The sequence below is a fragment of the Condylostylus longicornis genome, unplaced genomic scaffold (assembly GCF_029603195.1).
Source record: "Condylostylus longicornis isolate FDR11 unplaced genomic scaffold, ASM2960319v2 ptg000022l, whole genome shotgun sequence".
NCBI lineage: Eukaryota > Metazoa > Arthropoda > Insecta > Diptera > Dolichopodidae > Condylostylus > Condylostylus longicornis.
In genome coordinates, this window is record NW_026577991.1 from 2,463,968 (window position 1) to 2,484,870 (window position 20,903).

Below are 20,903 nucleotides of genomic sequence, written 5' to 3' on the forward strand. Positions count from 1 at the left end.
GTGAGATACCAATAATCATTTAATTAATATCACCTTAGTAAATCAAGAGTAACTTTTAAATGACAACTTTTAAATGACAATGGCATTAACGTGATAATTAAGTTATAGATTTAAAATGGAAGAGTTCATTTATTAATTAATTAAGAGCGCATATTATTAAATTTTAAAATTTTATTTCCTTCTCTTCTAAATTCAGCAATATTTCCTATATATAACAAGGTCAATTCCTAATCATTTCCAAACACATTGCAGGTAATTAAAAAACAATCTTATAATTGCTCTGTTTAGAAAGAAAAAGATTAATTTTTGTTTTTAAGTTTTCTTTTTTAAATTATTTTTTTCTTAAATTGACTAGATTGTAAACCCAAAAAAAGAAAAATTATTCTATTCCGTCCATTTTATTTTTATTGTGTTTTTTTGTTTCTGTTCTTTTTTTTTGTACCCCAAAAAATAAATTAATTTCAATTTAACAACTATCAAGTTTTAATGTCCCTTTAATTTTTTTTCCAAAACTGATGTCTTTTATGCTTTTGGAATATGATCACCTTGTGGTTGGAAACCATTTTCATCAGCAATATAATTTAATGAATATGTTTGTCCATCAGCGTCAACCCATGATACTGAACCACGAATTGAAATTGCTTCTTCATCTGATCCAAGATTTTTTACTTCAGCTTGTTCTTGACGTGATGTACCATCACTGGTTTCGAAACTGTTAGAAAAAAAAAATTATTTAATAAATTATAAAATATTTGAAATTTTTTCAAAAAAAAAAAAAAATCTTAATTTTAAAGTTTTAATAATATAAAAAAATTTTTAAAATTTTAATTTTTAAAAATTAATTCTTGTGATACAAAATATTTAACAAAAATGTTGCATACTTTCAGGATAACATTTTCATAAAATAAATTGCATTACAAAATTTTAATGGAAAAATTTCACGAATATTTTTTTTTTTCATTCAACTAATATGCAATATAAAAATTTTTTATTCACTTATTTATTAAAGAATTATCCATTATTTGAGTTTATTTTAAAGAAATCAAAATATTTTACTGATTAATTTGAAATTTTAAAATTTTCACTTAATTTCTGTTAATCCATAATAGCAATATTTTTTGTGAAAATCAACAATTTTCAATATTAAAATTAAAAAATTTTCATATAACTTGTAAAACTTACGCGAATTTGTATCCATCAACACCAATATTATCGAATTCACTTTTTAAAACTTGTGCTTCTTGTGGACTATCTAATGGAGCAGAAAGGACAACAGCAAATAAAGCAGCAAATACAATAATGAATTTCATTTTGTTAATTTTTAATAATTTTTAATAATTTTTAAAAGAATTTTTGCGTTTATCCTAAGTGAACTTCGAAATCACAATGATACAACTTTAAAAAATTGAATGTTTCTTATATACCTACCTAACAAAAATTAAAAAAAAAAAAAATTATTAAAGAAAATTAAAAATTCTTTCCTTACTAATCAATTGTGTATTTAATTCTTAATTTTTACGAAAAATTAAAATTTAAAGAATTAAAAATTTTTTTTCTATTTTTATTTTAATTTTTCTTTTCTTTTCTATTTGTATATTGTATGCGAGCGGTATTTCATATAAGAAAATTTTGCTTAAATTATTATAATAATTAACAATATAACAAACCTACCAGTTTTACTTTATAGAATTAATTATTTATAACTATTAATAAGAAAAAAGAGAAAAGATAACAAAAAATTTTATAAATTTCAAATTCAAAAATATCATGTAAATCACACATAAAATTTCATGTTTAATTTTTTACAGGAAAATATTATTTTAAAACCCGCCTGATTATTTAATAAAATATTAGCAATTATGATTAAAGAAATCTTTGGTATTTTAAGAATTCAAAAAAAAAAAAATTCCATATTGTAAATTTAAACTCAAATTTAATTTAAAAAATGCTCTTGTTATGTCTACATAAGCGACAAGATTATATAAAATAAACATCAAAAATATTAATAAAATAAAAATAAATTAAAAAACTTGTCTCTATATTAAAATTTACATAATATTAGAATTATGAATTTATTATAAAAAAAAAAAAGAAAAAAACATATAGTGGCAACAACAAGTTCAACCGTTTCTTCTCAATATAAAAAGATGAGACGTGAACTTTTATTAAAGTATTAAATCATTTTTTAAATTAATTTTGCTACTATATTTGAAATTTATTTATGTATAGTAATTATTTTTTTTTTATATTATACTTCCTATACATACATGTTATATGATTCTTTATAAAAGCCGGTTTAACTATAAAACATAATCTGATACTGAATATTAAATTATGTATAGGTTAAAAAAGAACTAAAATGAACTGAAAGCAAAAGTTATACCATATATCTACAATATTTGGCTATTATGGCTGGTATGGCCATCATATACAAATTCTAGTTTGGAGGTATGTCTGAATTTCTAAAATAATAAATTCATGCAATCTTGTTCTTTTCTTTACATGCAATATGTTCTTTTAATTAAATCCATAATGTAATTTTTTCTAAATTTGTACAAAATACCGCGTACGATCATTTCTGAATTACATGTGATATAAATACTATGACAATATTCGTTAATTATAATTGTTCTTAATCTATCTGAAAAATCTACTTAAAGAACACTATATCCTGAAAGATGTACATATATATATGTAGCTCATTAGAATTTAATAAATAAAATTTAAGCCGCTTTATAATAGTTTATTAATGAACAAGAATTGTTTACATGCCGTAACACTAATAAACTGTAATATATGCAATTATTATTAAATATAATTAAACACTTTGTTGGAATATCTACTGTACATATATAAGAGACTAGTAAAATAATAAAATTTATTTAAATATTCAAATTTATCTGTAAAAATAAATTATATTAAAAACTACAATTGATTAAATACATATATATTAATTACATAGAGATTAAAGATCTTTGGATTATAATTTCCTTGAATGTTTCCTAATTAACTTAAAAAAAAATTATTTCAAATTTGTATAACATGTTTTCCCATTGAATTTTCAGCGAGTTCTTAATCAATTGGTATTGAAAAAAGTTATTTTTTTTTTCTGTTTTTTCTTGATTTTGAATGAAAAGTAAAATATTTTTAGTTGTTTTTTTTTGTTTTTGTTATCGTCTGTTCACAATATTTTGTTATTTTTCTATATATAATAAAAAAAATTTTCAAAAATATTATCATTCTATTTTTGGAAAATAGATCAGTAACATTTATTTAATTATACATATTACAAAAGTAATTAACACCATAATTTTCAAAATGAAATGCATCATAGTATTTGTTGCTCTTTTTGCAATCGTTTTATCTGCTCCATTGGATAGTCCACAAGATGCTCAAGTTTTAAAGAGTGAATTCGATAATATTGGTGTTGATGGTTATAAATTTGCGTAAGTGTAATATAGTTGCCCTGTTTTTTTAATAATTTAGAATAAAATTCATTAATTTTTTGAATTTTTTTTGTAATAAATATAGTTTTGAAACCAGTGATGGTACATCACGTCAAGAACAAGCTGAAGTAAAAAATCTTGGATCAGATGAAGAAGCAATTTCAATTCGGGGTTCAGTATCATGGGTTGATGCTGATGGACAAACATATTCATTAAATTATGTTGCTGATGAAAATGGTTTCCAACCACAAGGTGATCATATTCCAAAAGCTCCATAAATAAATTATTGCCAAACCAAAAAAGCTAAAAAATAATTTGTAAAATTAAGTTTAAAAAATTAATTGGATGAAAAGTGTTGATGTTCTAGTCAATATTGTATAGAATGTTTAAATATGTGACAGAAATATAAAATAAATTATTTGCAAAATTAAATTAAAAGAATTTTCATGCAAAAAAAAAAAATTTCATTACAATTATTTTCCTTAAAAATCTGAAAGTACCATCATATGCATACAATATGATTTAATTTATGTAACAAATTTATCTTAAATCTGTGAACACAGAATTTAATTTAAAATGAGAAAATGTAAATGATGATCTCTAGCAATATCAATAATTTGAAAAATCGGGATCAAATTGTTCAATTTGAAAAAATTTGAATTTTTTTGAGTAGTAGACTTGACTTTTATGTTAATCATTCATCGTTGTTCGATTAGAGATTTTAAAATATCGTTTTCAAAAATTCTCTCTGTGATTGGAAGTGAATAACTTCTTATGTAATTGGTCTCTAACAAAGACTCACGTACTGAGTTGCGTGGGGTCAATGCTGTAATGAGATAACTACATATTATAGAACTACATATTATAGAGTATTATAGAACAACAATTAATTTATTAATCTAAGCTGGATGTTGAAGGTGCTTTGTGCCTTGAGTAGCGTAATAAAAGATTGAGAATAAAAAAATGAATGAAAACATTTACAACTGTTAAGAAAAACTATAAGGAGTAGCGTCATGAACATTGTTTTTTAAAATCATTGATGGACCACCTTATTGGCTCGTCAGTGATTATTAGCTCAGAGAGTCATCAGAATGACCTGACGGGTTTCTCGTCTTTATCTCCCTTAGTTTACCCAGAAAACACATTATTATTTCTATACAAATGAATATAAGTACATATTCTCTTTGATAAAATATAATTTGTCATAGCTCTAAAATTTATGTTGATTATTTCTGTTCCTTCAGTTACAAATAGAAGTTTTATATAATACTATATTTTTACATAATATACAAACTTTCACTTTCAAAACCTTATTTTAAAAATTATATCCTGAATCTATATATTACATCACTCTATAATGTATGTTCTCACATACATTATGTTAATTAATTACACGCGAAATCAACTATATCATATGAAAATTTACATACATATTTGCTTATAATTTAAAGATTTTAAATTATTTAACAAAAATTTTTTAATATTTCTGGTGATTCTGGTAATAATTTTTGATTATAATCGTATATAATATGTTTATAACCTTACTCAACATTTCTTATTTCACTATATTAAATACATAATTATTGTTATTATACAAGTAACCAGTATTCCAACATCATTTTTTAATGTTATATAACTTAAAGTTGACCCGAAAGCAAATCAGGTTTTTTTTTTAAAGTTTTTTTCTTATTTTTTTTTGAATATTAAATAGGTAAATAAAAATGTCTAATTACAATAAAAGATGCTAATTATATTATGAAAAAACAAAAAATATATATATATATTATAGTCCTCTTAACAACTATATGTATGTACATATATATTAAAGAAGAATAAACACCTTTTGTCTTTTTTGAATAAATTTTGTAATTCAGACGCCTTACAAGTTCGTTTTTGTCTTTTATAATTAAATATTCAAGAATATTTTAAACAAAAAAAAAAAAAAATAATTTTACATTATGAACAAAATAAATAAACATAAATATTAAAATTTTATTATATTTTTTTTTTATTTTAATTATTTAAAATTCACCAATAATAATATGATTATTGTTTTCTAATAATTTATTTTTATTATTATTATTCTAAAATAATTAAAAATTTTATTTTCTTGCTTTTTTTTCTGGGCTTTAAAAGCTAAATAACAATTTTACATTTTTTTAATATGAAATTTCCAAAGGAAGAATTTTAAGAATTTTTCAAAAAAAAATATTTATGGTTTCAGTCTGAATCCTTTTTCATCGGCAATATATTTAACAGTATGTTGTTCACCTCTATCATCCGTATATGTATATGTACCTTCAACTGATATACTTTCTCCACCTTCACTATCAGGTTTTAATTTTCCACTTTCAATACGTGCTATTCCATCGCTTGTCTCATATCTAAAATCATTTAAAAATTAAATTAGTTAATTAATTTCAAGAAAAATTTTATTAATAAGTGAAATAAATCAAATTTTAAATTCTAATAATTCTGGCATTATATGACAAATGTGTCAAAATATATTTTGAAAAAAAAAAAATAAACAAATTTTCTTTACTGAAAATTATATCCTTTGTCATCAACGTCACTTTCATACAAAACAATTTCTTCTTTTTGTGGATATGCCAATACTGTGACAATTAATGTTGTTAATAAGATCAATGACATTTGTAAACGATTCATTTTGATTTTGAGTCAAAAATTTATCACTTTTGATGAATTTGAAAAAAAAAAAAACCAAAACAAAACAAACAAGAATTAAATTAAACTAGAAGAAATTTTAATTTTTGAATTTTATTATTTAACTTACAATAAGAAATAAAAATGGATTAAATTTTTATTGAAATTAAAAATGTTAATCGATTCAACTTAACAGAATTAAAGAACAGAACTGAATGGTTTTACAGACTTTTTTAGGTTTTTTATTTTTTCAATAATTTTAAAATTTTTGCAAAGTTGTTTTTGGACTTTAATCGATTTTATATTGTTTTTTTTTTTTGTTGTTTAAGTTTCCATTGTCTAGAGATATTTGTTTTTTTTCTTTTTGTTATTTTTTGAATGATTTGCGATTTAAAATCGTTAAGGTCTGTCTATAAAAATAAATATAAATACATTAAGGAGATTATAATATTTTATTATAATAAATAATATTAATATACTTATATACATATGTATGTACATCCGTATACAGACATTTATATACATATGTATGTATGTATAAATGAATTAGTACTTGAATATATTTTACATATTTATTATATTATTATATAGTGTCATCGATTTGTTTAATAATTATTCAATAAAAAATTTTAATTAAAAAAAAAAAACAAATCTTAATCACCAAGAGGAGTTAGGAATTTAGATGATTATAATTTAGGTGCTAATCTCTTCTTTCAGATATAGGAAATGAACCCATGTTGCCTTGTCTGATAGAGATGGATTGTGTTAATACGCAAATTAGACTGAAAGCGCAAGAATTAAAAAAATTTTCTTCTCCAAATTGAGCTCGAACTATTGATCGCAAATTTTTATACTATTATTTTCTGAATAACTAACAATAATAAAGAGATAACAAATTTTTTTAGTGAGAGCTATTATCTGTAACTATCTGAATACGTCAGTAATTCGTTAAGAGCTTACTAATAATAAAAACATTTAAAAGATTCGCACCCAACACTGCGAAATATTCAAATTATTTCTTTATAGAAGTGTTCACTAAGTTAATATCGGAAATTTGAATGAAAATCCCGTCCAATAATTGAATGAAAAAAATTTTACATGTTAGTTTTCGGACTAGTTTTGGGAGTTGACTTGGCGGATGATCCTCTTCATACGAAATCAGCTTAATAATGATATTGTACTTAATTATTGAACTTTCAAAATATTTTTCTGCTCAGAAAATTTCGTTCCTACCTCATTTCATTCTCAACTTCCTTTAGTAAGTTCATTAATAAAGTTATTTAGTAAATTAAGTTATTTCATTACTAGAATCTAAGCGTGATATAAAATGGCAGGGTATTGTTCAAAAAATTTTTTTTTTTTTTCATTTTTATTAATTTTTATTATTAAATAATAATTTTTTATTTAAGCTCATCAATAAATGTTTGCATTTTTTTTTTTTTTTTAATATTTTGTTTTTGCTAAATTTTCTCTTGTTTTTTTTTACTAGTTGTAAGTGTGAATAACCATTTAACACTATCACAATAAAAGTTAACGATGCTTTAATACTTATATATTTTTTTTTATTTAGTTTTGGATTTTGCAAAAAGTTAAATAAATTTAAAAAAAAAAAATAAACAAAAGAATGAATTTTAAGCATATAAAATTCATAAAAAAATGCAGTTGACCTGATCTACACTTGGACTTTATTAGAGTGGTAAGAAAATAAAATCTTCAATCTAATTTAGCCTATGAAAAATATATAAACTTAGGGAAAATATAATAGAAAATTGCGTTTTTAGAATCTCAATATCCAGATGGAATAGATTTATATGGTAAATATGCAAAATTTCAGAATGTGTTCGATGATATCGCGGTCGTTGCAATACTGACATAACTCAAAATTTGCACATTTGATAAAAATGAATTTCAAAGTGTCTAATGTTTTTTTACCCTAGGGTTTCCACAAAACGACTCCAACGAAGTGTATTAAGGCCATTCGTTTTACTTCTGCCCATGTCTTGTTGGCTGCCAGATTTCTTTCTTTATTGTTTTTGCTCTGGTCGTCCAACGTTCCTTCTCTCTTGCGTGTTCCACTTCTTGCCATTGTTTCGGGTGGCCATTCCAATGTATGACTTATCCATCACCAAATTTTTCTTTCTTCTTGCCCTTGGTATGTTAAAGGCCAACAGTCTTTGGTACTTATTTGTCTGAGGCAGAATACTCGGATGCTGATTCTTAAGGTATTTATGAATACCAGTATTTTGTTTGTGTACTGATTTTTCGCTAGCCGTGTTTCCATCAATATAACAGGACTGATTTCACGCATGTGTTGAATATTCTCAATCTTGTATTTCTCTATAAATGTACTACGTCTTCTTTGCCACTTCCGGTTGTCAATATTATACTGCCGAGATTATTGAATTGTTCGACATCTTGTATTGGTGTTTTTGCATAGAAAAGAAATGTTTTAAGAGCTTTATTTCTGTATAAATAAATTAAAAATCGTATTTTTTTCACATATGTCATTGTTCCAGAAAATAAGCGATATTTATTGTATAAAACACTTACATAATAGCATCATAAATTGTATAAGAATTCGCGAATATCATGTAAGAATTTGGAATTTGTAAAATGTTTTCTTAGTTTGTTATATAACACTCATCGTGTGAACGTATTCAAGAATTTATGATGGCAGTAAAATTATAAAGAAGAGTTATGAAATTTTTTGGCATAATTTTTCTTCTTCAATTTAATTTTTTGTTTATTTTTATTATGTGGGTGTTAGAAATTCACTTTTCTGTTTATTTATTTAATTCTTATTTTAAAAATACAAAAAAAAGCAAAAGTGTTACCAAATTTATTTTATTTTTAGCTCAGTTTATTGACATTGAAATTTAAATGCATTAAAATGGAAGAAAACAAAAGCAAAATCAAAATAAATAAAATTAGGTGAAAAAAATGCAAATTTTGTGAATGTTAAAATTTAAAACAAAAAAAAAAATGTTTGGGTATGTCTTGCTTCTTGCTTAGTTATCTTCTTTTTTTTTTTTGTGCCACATGAATTCGTGCCGTGTGAATTATGCCGTCAAACATATTGCATAATTATTTCGATATTTTAAAATTTTGTTTTTTTTTTTTTATTGTTAAATAATCTTTAAAATTTTCGAAATTCTATATAATCGTTAATTTTTTGTAATAAATTTTAATATGTCATCGTATATTTGACATGCTTTTAAAGAGAAAGATAAAAACCAAAAATAGAAATCGTATATGTATGTATATATGCATTTTGAATGTTTTAAGAAACAGTTTAAGTGACAAATATGACATTTGCGATATATTTTCTTAATTTATTGTCAAAAAATTTGAAGGTTGACTTAGATTTTCTAAAACTAACCGATCTTATAATGAACAGATACAAAATAATAAATATACATACAAATACATATTATACATGTATATATACATATGTAAATTTAATTAAAAAACAATATTTAGTGATTACTAAATTATTTTATTAAAAAAAATTTTAATGCAATTCATAAATGTCTGCAAGTACTGCATAACGTTTCGGATTAACACATTATTATGCATAATATACTCATAATTTAATTTATAATTCTATACATAATTTATTTACTCGGTAATAATTTCGATTTCATCAAAATAATATTAGTTTATGCACCGGCCAGGAAATTTGAAGCAAGGCGGTATTGATAAGCTGAATTGCATGATTGTAGTTTTGAAATCACAATACCTAAGAAACCTGACAGGCAGTTTGTGCTATTCAACGGTTAAAATTTGACTGTTTTAATAATTAAAATTCAACCGCTTAATGCTGATTATGTCAACTTGACATTTAGGGTTTGATTTTTTATCTTGCTATTTTACTCGAAAAGTGAGAAGAAAGTGAGTAACTATTGCATACTTGTTTAATGTAATTTTCAAGTGAGAAGAATTATTTGGTATTGCGTACCTTGTTTTTTTTTTAAAATCCGTACAAAATTTACATTGTTTGTGAAAGTAAGACGTTCAGTCGATAATTTGACAAAAAATGCAAATATTCAATTAAAAAAATTACTAATCTTATTGGAAAAGTAAAACATCCATTACAAAATACTGAGAATTCTGAATGAAAATGAGAAAAAAGTGGGTAAAAAAGCGAGATACACCATCAGTCTCTTAATTCATGCATACTCTACTCTTTAATTGACTATATGAACTTATTTTATAATTAATTTTAGTAATATGTTATCTTTTTAAAGCTTAATATGCTTTAAAAATTAGTTAACAAAAAACCTACACACTATATGTAAACTATAAATGAAAATTTAATGTCCATAGAGTAATAATTTTGTATTTTTATTAATACCATAAAATTGTTTTTTTTTTTCGTTTTTGTCTTATACCATTTATTTATCATCAATTTATCATTATTTTCTAAAGATTTGCCTAAAAGCAAGAAAGAGAAGATAATTTGAAATTTCGTTGCCTTTTTTATATTGAAATTTTCATTGATTTGGAAGATTCAACAAAGTAGTCGACCTTAAAAACAGGTCGTATAAATTTTTTGGGTTTTCTTTTTGTGATTTTAAATATTAGTCAAAATTGCCGTTTTTTTTTCAAACTTATTAATTAATGCAAATTAATACCGTTAATATGAAACATGTCAAATATATAAAAAAAAAAACAACTAATGTAATTTTTTTCCATGTTTGCGCTAGACATGCAACTAAGTATAAGTATGCGATTTTTTTCGATTTGATTACCTTCTATGTATGTAGTTATTTGTCTGGTAAATCTTTGGAGAAGAATACAGCCACATATTTGGAATTCTGTATTTTAAGACAACAAAAAAAAAATTGAAGAAAATCAAGCACGATTTTTAACAGCAAAAAAATATATTAATGCAAGAATAAATTTTTAATAAAATATAAAGTGAATTCCATTTCATTTTAAAGAATCATAAAGAAGAAGCATGCAGTTGGCCAAACAACTGAGAGGTACTTTAAGTTCAAGTATACAAAATATTTTCTGTTAAAATCTAATATATAGAAAAACTTACCAGGTGTAGTTGGAATTTTCAATGTTCACATTGTAGATGATTTTATTTTGCTGCACTAAATAATTTCATTTGTTCTACTTTCAAAGCAATTTTACCTCAGCCCACTTAATATTCTTCGGAATAGCAGACTAATAATAATTTTAATAATAACTAACTTGTCTGGATCTGAACTAATTGAAGTTGAATTGGTTGAAAGGGTCTCGAACTGGTCTTGGTTTGGGTACAATGTTCGGGTCTTCTTTTTTCGAAAGAAACTGTTTCGAATAAATCTATATGTTTCATTTTTGAAAATGCAATGAAAATCTGGATATACCTAAAAATAAATATAAAACGAATATTATTAATTTTACAAAATATTTATACAATAAAATTGCTTTAATTCTGTAAACTAGTATTGTATTTTATTACTTAATTGTATATAATTAAAAAAATATTGTTAAAAATATATTCAAGAATATTTTAGTATACTGGAAAATTATTTACAAAATTCTATTATTATTTAATTTTTCATTTTTTTTTTTATTCTTTTGTTTTAAACAAGAAAAACTTGGTTATTGTATTTAATTAAATAGGTTTAATAGAAAATATCACGCGTCCAAATGATGAAACTAATGAAATATTAAAATATATTATAATAGGATTTAATTTTTATCAAAAATAATTTTATATTTAAAAATAGGTAGGTCAATATTATATTAGTCTAGTTCTAATTCTATTCATATTTAAATTTATATTAAGATCTACTTAATTTAATTAATTGGATCATTAATGAAAAAAAGAATAATTTTATAAATTTAACCCTGAGAAAGTACAATAGACTGTTCGCAAATGAATATAGAAAATAATTTCGAAATTTAGATTTAAAAGTTAATAATATGAGAAATTAAAAATTTTATGCCTGTCTGCAATATTAATTTCAAAAATTTTCTTAATTTTCAGAGTTTTTTTTAAGTTTTTGCATATTGTATAGTGCCATTAAGATTCTTTTGCTTTAAAAATTAAATTTTATTCGTTTTAATTCGAATTAATATTATTTTCAAATGAAATTAAAAAGCATGTTTAATTAATTTTTAATTATTAATTCAATAGAGTGTCATAGCTGATCTGAGTCCACACAATACTTTATGCAAGATGTTTTATTTTAAGAACGCAATTAATAATACATTTCTTCTAGCCTTTGAAAAATAATTAAACTATTAAATACATTTAGTTTTTATTAAATTACAAATAAATTGCTTAAGTATAAAAAATATAATTTGCAAATTTACATTTCATATATTGTAAAGCGCTGCTCAAATTTACTCGATTAAATTACAATATACTTAATATTTTGTATATATTTTAAATTTGATTTTAATTTAAATAGATTATTACTGAATTTTTAAGAAATTTTTTTTGTATTATTATAATCTAAATAATTTTTAAATTAACTAGATTCTTTGAAAATTTAAAAATAAATATTATTTGTGTATTATGGAAATCAAGTTACTAAAAATTATAATTTTGAATTTCATTCAAATATGAATTTATTATTATAAATATAATTAAATTATATTATATTCTTCAACATGTGTTTTCATTAAAAATACAAATTACTAATAATTTACTCTTATTGTTATTTTAATTTCTATGATATCTATTTGTTTTTTTTTTAAAGCGTATATAAATTGACATGATTATTACAGAAAAAATCATTCTAAGTTTGATTTCAATTCTGGGAATACCTAATCAAGGCAACTAAAACCAAAAAAAAAAATTCAAGATGAAATTCGCAATTGTATTTGCTGCTCTTTTAGCTGTTACATTAGCTGCACCATTAGATAGTCCACAAGAAGCACAAGTTTTAAAAAGTGAATTCGATAATATTGGTGTTGATGGATACAAATTCGCGTAAGAAATGTGTAATTTTATTTTATTTAAAATAAAAAAATTATGATTTTTTTTTTTATAACAGTTTCGAAACAAGTGATGGTACATCCCGTCAAGAACAAGCTGAATTAAAAAATGTAGGAACTGAAGAAGAAGGTATCTCAGTACGTGGTTCAGTATCATGGGTTGATGCTGATGGACAAACCTATTCATTAAATTATGTTGCTGACGAAAATGGATACCAACCACAAGGAGATCATTTACCAAAATAACTCTAAAAATGAAATTTAACTTAGAATGAAAAATAAGAATATGTAGGGAATAAAAATAATTGTCAAAAGTATAACAGAAAAACAAAAAAATTATCTTTTATTTAAAAAAAAAGCTATTTAAGAAAAAATTTCGCAGGATCTTAATTTTAGTATTAATTGATTAGAATATTGAGGGTTTTAAATTTAGAATCACATGAAAATTTTATTGAATTTTCAAATCTTTCTTAATTTTTATTTAATTTGGAAATTTTACTACTATAAATTACAGACATATACATAGCTCTTTTATAAATTTTTTGTTCAATCATAATATATATATATATATGTTATTTTATATGTAAACATATGAACATTGTTTTATAATATACTATTTTACATTTTATTTTCTAGTCCAACCACTTAAGTTATTTTTTAATAATTAATTAAATTTTTAAACTAGTTAATCGGGCCTAATTTTGTCATGCTAATTAGCACACAAATTTTAATGCAAAACATAAATTTAATATATGAGAAAAGAATTAACATATATTTAGGCTGAACATAATTTTTCATTATGTGGACACAGCAGTACTTTAACAAGAAGTAATATAATACTACCAACACGTTTTACATTATTCTTCAATACTACATTTACATATGTACAAATTTCTTTTAAATTGACAAATTTTCATTATTAAAATTTTCATGCATGAAAAAAACATCTTTTACATGTTGACCTACTAGTAATTTCTTATATATTAAATTGTACACATACTTGTTATTTTAAACGCATTAATCGAGGAAAAAACTAATTAAAAACACATAAATTTTCTTATTACATTAAAAAATATTATCTAATTGGATACAATAACACTTTCTTGTCAACATTTCCAACTTTAAGCACTAAATACTAAAAATATATATATTAGTTGATACATATATTAATTCAAAGACAGATCACTGGTTTTATTGAAATTACTTTTATATACAACAGTAAATAATTTTCTTTAATGGCATGTAAAATTTTAACAATCATAAAATCGTAACAACAATAATAAAAATTGAGATAGCTATATTTAAATTATGATACAATGTATGTATGTATTAACTTATTATTAATTTTTGTTGTTAAACCCTCTCAAAATTTTGTATGAAAGAGCTTTTTCCAAAAAACTTTAAAATATACTTAAGAACTGCAGTAAAAATTAAAATAATAACATTCAACTATTTCAATATCTCTGCAAATCCTATACTAAAGCCATTGAAAATCTTCTTTTTGCTTAGAGAATAATAATTTTAATTGGAAGCAATTTACATTATAAATTCAAACTTTTATTAAATTTTTTTTTTTTTTGCAAAATTTTCTGTACAATTTTATATTGTAGGAGGTATATGTGTATTCACAAGCATAAAATAATAAAATCGTACATGCATACATATTATTCATATATAATTGAATAAAATTTCTAAAATTTGCCTATATTTAGGATGAAGCATTTTCGATTTTAAGCTTTTTTTCTCTTTTTGGAATTTATTATTATTGAATCAATTAATTTTTCTCTGCGTGTAATTCATAAAATAAACAAAAAAATATAAAATAATTTACTGTTATAAATTTACTGTTACATAATTCTAATTTAATAATTTACAATTAATTAAATAATATGATTCATTAATAAACAATAAATTCAAGAACATTTGTCTTAAAATATTCAACTGTTGTCACTTTAATCAATTTAAAAAAATCCAAAAAAAAATTAACAAAAAATGAAAATCATAACAGAAGATTTTAAATTTTAGTCATAATTATGCTCTTTTTCTTAAGTTTATAATTGTGAATATGGAATATTTTTCTATTACAAAGATATTTCTTATTACATACTGTGTTTGTAGATATTTGTGTTACTGAATGGTAGGCTGTTTTTGTCAAATTTTGTATAGAAATCGGTAATTTATGATAATATTCAAGTTTTAATATTATTTTTATTTTGTTTTTCTTCAAATTTACCGGTATATTAGAGTATAATTTAATATGAATTTTAAATTTATTAATCACCAGCTACCGTAATTCTTAAATTGAAAATATAAAATATTAATAATCATAATTTATCTTATATTACTTTGTCTTTGTATTTTAACATTAATAACAAAATATACAATAAAAAGTGCAATTTTGTTTATATTGAAAAATTGTAAATATTTTATGTAGTGAGAAAATTATTTATTAGTTGTTTATTAGTTAAGAAAAAGTTTGTGATACCGTATAATTATTGTCATTTCCGGTTATTATGAATTTCGAAAAAAAAAAAAACTGAATATTTTAAGGTTTTATCTTTTTACAGACATTTAAAAAATCTTTTATACACACATGTGTATTATACATACAATTATTAATTAATAATAAATTTATAAAATTGGTTAAAGTTCAACAATTTTAAAAAAATAGTTGATATATAAAAAGCATTCAAAAAAACGTGGTAAAAGCTATTAAATATTAATAATGATTAGTAAAAATTATTTTAAAAATTAAAATTTACTCTAATACTTTAAATCTGTATTGATTTTTTACAATAGAAGTAGAAAATTATATTTAATCAGACTGCAATACATTAAATTGGTTTGTTTTTTGTTCACATTTATGACAAAAAATTAAGTAAAGTTATTGGTATCAATTCTAATTCAATAAAACTGTAACCTCATTAAGTATAATATAATAAATTTATTATAGTACTTAAAATTATTTGTTATGAGTTATGACCCATATTCTGTTAGTCGCATCATTTGAAGTGGTAAGCCATTATCTAAAAGAATTTCGTTTTTTTGTGTAGAATTTCGAATTTTGGAATTTATTATCAACAGAAAATTACATAATTTTTCAAGAACTACCCATCACGTCAAGAGATACTACTAACAGAATATGGATGTATATTTAAATTATACATAGAGCTAAAATTTAAATTATACAAGGAGCAAATTATTTTTGCAAAAATTAATTATATCAGCAAAAAAAATTTTTTTGCAGTAACTTGGTTAGCTGATGGTTGTTTTGTTTTTCATACTGATTTTCAAAATCAACTATTTCGAAAAGTTTCTTTCAGTCAGAAATATATATATATATATATATGTATATTAATTTTTAAATTTTGATAATTTATTAATAAATAACAAAATTTTTAATTGTAAAACCAAAATTATTTTTAAGAAAATTGATAATTCGAAATCTTTCAAATAAATTCTATCTATTTAAGGATCACATTAAATAGAAAATTTAATTTTTTCTTGCTCAGACATCTTTTATTAAAATTATTTAAAATTAATTTATGAATTTGCATTTAATATTCAAATTACTTTTATAATGCCTTTGATTTTTAAAATACTACATTCAACATATTAACATTGAATATCTTTTAAAGCACACACTTATAATTTAAATTTATTGCATAAATTGTATAACATTTAAAATTTATTTATTTTACTAACACGCACGTTTAAATTTTATCAAAACTATTACATTTTTTTTTAAATTAAATTTAATTGTGTTAAATAAAATTAAATAAATATATTAATTGAAAATTTAGATTTATAAAGTTATAGAATTACATTAAAAAATAATTTATTATATAGACATTTTCAAATTTCTTTTTTATTTGTTAATTTCTATTTACGCATTAAATAAATTAAATCCAATTTTTCTTTTATTAAATCAAATTTATTTGTTGTAGACTAAACACTAAGTAAAATTAATTGATTAATTTTAATGAAATAATAATCAAGTTGTTATTGGCTTAATTTAATATATTTGTATTATTAATCCTTTGCAATTAAATATCATTTTTATAACGTGTATGTTTACCAAACTTATATAATCTACGATATTATATAAAAGATTTATTAAATTTTTACTGATTATTTTCTATTATTAGTCTTCAACGAATAAAACTACATTATTATTTTTCAAAATTTAATAAAACATTTTTAATTAATCTAATTTATTTATTATTAAACTTGATATACTCTGAACTTTTCGACTAAGATTTGAAGAGAAAAAAAATTAACAAGAAAATTATTTAATATTAAAAAATGAATTTTGTTGAAAATGTTTTGCATTTACCTTGACCACGAAACTTAATAAATTTTTGTTTTTTTTTTTTTTCTTATTTAGTAATTCATTATAATATGGGTTTGGAATTTTAAATCAAGTTTTATAAACTTGGTAAAATTTTTGTCATAATATACCACTTTTTCGGGTATCTTTTTGCTAGTTTTTTAGCTGCGCATAACTACATCTAATAGACAAATCTAGTTTTAATATTTTATTAATTTTTTTTTTATTTGCGTTTGTTATTTTTTAACTCATAAATTTTCTGTATAATTTCATCTCTTTCTATATTTACTAACTCTTATTTTTTATACCTTTTAACAGTTTTTTTTTCTATTTTATTGCTGTCGAATTTTTTTATTTTAAGAAAAAGCAAAACTAAATTGTTTAAGCAAAAGACATACATTTACATACATGCACATATTTATACGCGATTTTAATATATATATTTTTTTTTGTTTTTGTTTTCTTTTTCTCATCTTCAATTTTTTGATATCACATATCTTATACGTAATAAACAATATTTTTTTTTTGTTTTTTTAATGATTTTTTGATAACTATTTTATTTAACATCGATTTTACTATAAATTTCAAGATTCTATCTTAGATCAACACAGTTCAGTTAATCGCTTATTAGTGAAAACACCTGACACGGTAATACCAAAAAAAAAAATAAATTTAAAAATGAAATTCGCTATTGTTTGTGTTGCCCTTTTCGCTGTTGCCATCGCTGCTCCAGCTAATGAAGATATTCAAGTTTTAAGATTGGAAACCGATAACATTGGTGTAGATTCTTACAAATGGGGGTGAGTTGATTATGTTGTACATAATTATTGTTGCAACCTAAAAAAAAAAACGAAATTTCAATAAAAAGGATTAATTAACATCAATATATAAGGAGCCCTGAAATTTCATTATATGGATTAAATATTATTTACTAAAAATATAACTTGTGATTTTACCAAATTCGGGATTAAATTAAATCATTCAGTAGATATCTGAAAAAAAAAAAAAATGAAATCGTAATTACATATCGGAATGTTTTAATTTAAATTTAATTAAATTTTATTGTATTTCGTTTTAATTCTATGGTTGAAAAATTATAAATGTATGAAACTAAAATATTCTATCAAAAAATTTTCTCTCATATAAATGTAGATATGAACAAAGCAATGGACAAAAACATGACGAATCTGGTCAATTAAAGAATGCCGGTAGCGAAAATGAAGGTATTGCTGTACAAGGTTCATTCTCATATGTAGGTGATGATGGTCAAACATACTCTGTTAACTATGTTGCTGATGAAAATGGTTTCCAACCAACCGGTGCTCATTTACCAGTAGCTTAATCTAAAACAATATGAACAATATGAAAAAGACCAAATTTTTGTAAATAGAAATGTAAATATTGAAGTTAAACTAAAATGTGTTTTTTTTATTATTATAATTATTATTCCTGAATTTTTAAATTATAAGCACAAGTAAATAAATTAGTACTTTTTTTTTTTCATTATTTTCTTATATAATTTATAAATTTATAAAAGTGTCTAAAAAGAAAAGAACATCTTGGAAATGCCGTTAAATAAAATATACATTGTATATACATATTTAATATTGAAAGAAAAAAAAATAATATAAAAAAAAAAATTGTTTTTTTAATTTTATTTAAAAATTACTTTAGGAAAAATTCCCTGACTTTTAATTGAATTTATCTTTAATAAAAAAATTTGCTTCCTTAAACATAAAATAATTGAAAATTTATAGAGATTTGCCAGTGATGAATAAGAAAGAGTTTTTTAATTTACAAATTCTAGATCTTACCATGTAGCGTAAATTTATTACAGCTTCTATTTAAACAATACTCAAGTTTGCTTTCATGTCTACCTCTTGAACAGATTAATCGAAATTTAAAAGTAGGCAATTAATCCATTAAAGATGCGTAAAATCAATCAGCTTTGTAATTTCAATAAAAAATTCTATAACAACTTAAATTTTCATATTCAAGTAACTAAATTGAAAAACTATTTCCAGAAATTATGTTTTATATAAAACTTTACATAAAGGAAAAAAATTCGAAAAAATTTAATCCTTCAAAATTTTGATTCTTACTTTGCATAATGCTATTCTACATTTTTTTTTTTAATCTATTCTACATTTTTTACAAAAATTGCAAAAATTCACCCCGATAGTAATCAATTCCAACTATAAATTTAATTTCCATATTACGAAAATACAATAATCTTTTTCATAAGTGGGTTTCATGTTACACACATATATTTGTAAAGGTTGTCTTCCTACAAAAATTAATTAAATTCAACTAATTAATAAATTTTGTTTTTTTTTTCTCGTTTATAATCGAAACCCATTTTTTATTTTCTAGGTTATTAAAATCAATTGCATATTACAATAATGAATGTATAGGCCTTTTTTGCCGCTAATATTAATTTTTTTTTTTTTTTGCAAAATTTTTTTCTATCAAGGTTAAGGTTTTATGACCTTGTAATTTGTTTTTATTAAAATTTTGTTTTTTATTTCAAATTAAGATGATTATTATTTTTAATATTTTTTATATGTGTTATTATGAAAATTAAATATAAAATGCGTTTCGTATTATTTTTTGAAAAAAATAAATAAATTTTTATGCAAATTTTTGTTTTTTAACTTTGCACTTAAATTCTTTGAAATTAATTTTTATGGGTTGGAAGAGGAAATTAATAATTTATATTTACGGTTAGAAATTAAAATATCATAAACGTTTGATATCATACGCATATTTATAATATTAATTTGGAATAATTATTCAAAAAACCGACAAGAAATGCTCAAAATTCTAAAGAGAAATAGAAAAGAGCTTGGGGAGCATAACTAATATTCGTATTTTTATTGTAATAATACTTGCATAACGGTAATAAATTAAAAAAAAATGTACCTTACTTGCAGTTCTTTAAAAATCGAAATCCGAAACTTGATTCAATCTATCAAAACGATACATTATAGTTCGATAGAAGCACAATTATTTCAGCTAGTATGATTGTGTAAAATAATATAAAAGAAATATAAGTGCAAAACTATATTAAACTACATCGGAAGCGTAAGTAAGGAAAACGTAAAGATAAAATTTATCTCAAAAAGTTTCAAAAAGAAAGATTTTACTGAAACAAGAAGTTTCAATTGTGAAAGTTTTAAGAATTTAAAAAAAAATAAAGTTTATTGACAATATTTTAATAAAAACTGATTCATTATTATGAATGGAAATGGATATTACAAATGCACGTTTTATATTTTTTTGTTTAAATTTAATAGCTACTACTTATTTCTTTGAATTTCTTATACAAAAATCATTTTTAAGCTTGTCAACAAAATTTCATTTTCTTTCATTAACTGAAATTAATGAGCATATGCAACTATTATGAATGAATATGGTTTTTACCAAACCCACAAAAAAAAAAAAAAACTTAAAAAATATATAATTAATTATGACTTGTCAATTTCTAATTTTTATACTCTATACTTAACAATAATTTTTTT

At 21.8% G+C, this 20,903-nt stretch overlaps 5 protein-coding genes across 5 annotated transcripts; 3 read left to right on the forward strand and 2 right to left on the reverse strand.

Moving 5' to 3' along the window:
- Positions 1-522: 522 nt before the first annotated feature.
- Positions 523-1,310, reverse strand: LOC129606811 (endocuticle structural protein SgAbd-6-like). The gene is made up of 2 exons (XM_055517378.1): positions 1,183-1,310; positions 523-712 (listed from the first exon to the last, which is right to left on the reverse strand). The coding sequence occupies exons 1-2, from the start codon at positions 1,308-1,310 to the stop codon at positions 523-525; spliced, it is 318 nt and encodes a 105-aa protein (XP_055373353.1).
- Positions 1,311-3,318: 2,008 nt separating this feature from the next.
- LOC129606810 (endocuticle structural protein SgAbd-6-like) lies at positions 3,319-3,724 on the forward strand. The gene is made up of 2 exons (XM_055517376.1): positions 3,319-3,446; positions 3,532-3,724. Exons 1-2 carry the CDS (start codon positions 3,319-3,321, stop codon positions 3,722-3,724), a joined length of 321 nt encoding a protein of 106 aa, XP_055373351.1.
- Positions 3,725-5,500: 1,776 nt separating this feature from the next.
- Positions 5,501-6,314, reverse strand: LOC129606812 (endocuticle structural glycoprotein SgAbd-5-like). The gene is made up of 3 exons (XM_055517379.1): positions 6,241-6,314; positions 5,989-6,139; positions 5,501-5,830 (listed from the first exon to the last, which is right to left on the reverse strand). The coding sequence occupies exons 2-3, from the start codon at positions 6,111-6,113 to the stop codon at positions 5,659-5,661; spliced, it is 297 nt and encodes a 98-aa protein (XP_055373354.1). The 5' UTR covers positions 6,114-6,139; positions 6,241-6,314; the 3' UTR covers positions 5,501-5,658.
- A 6,605-nt stretch (positions 6,315-12,919) lies between these two features.
- Positions 12,920-13,298, forward strand: LOC129606876 (endocuticle structural protein SgAbd-6-like). Its single transcript, XM_055517491.1, has 2 exons — positions 12,920-13,047; positions 13,112-13,298. The coding sequence occupies exons 1-2, from the start codon at positions 12,920-12,922 to the stop codon at positions 13,296-13,298; spliced, it is 315 nt and encodes a 104-aa protein (XP_055373466.1).
- Positions 13,299-18,008: 4,710 nt separating this feature from the next.
- Positions 18,009-18,945, forward strand: LOC129606795 (larval cuticle protein 65Ag1-like). The gene is made up of 2 exons (XM_055517354.1): positions 18,009-18,182; positions 18,535-18,945. Exons 1-2 carry the CDS (start codon positions 18,061-18,063, stop codon positions 18,722-18,724), a joined length of 312 nt encoding a protein of 103 aa, XP_055373329.1. The 5' UTR covers positions 18,009-18,060; the 3' UTR covers positions 18,725-18,945.
- The last annotated feature ends 1,958 nt before the right edge of the window (positions 18,946-20,903 follow it).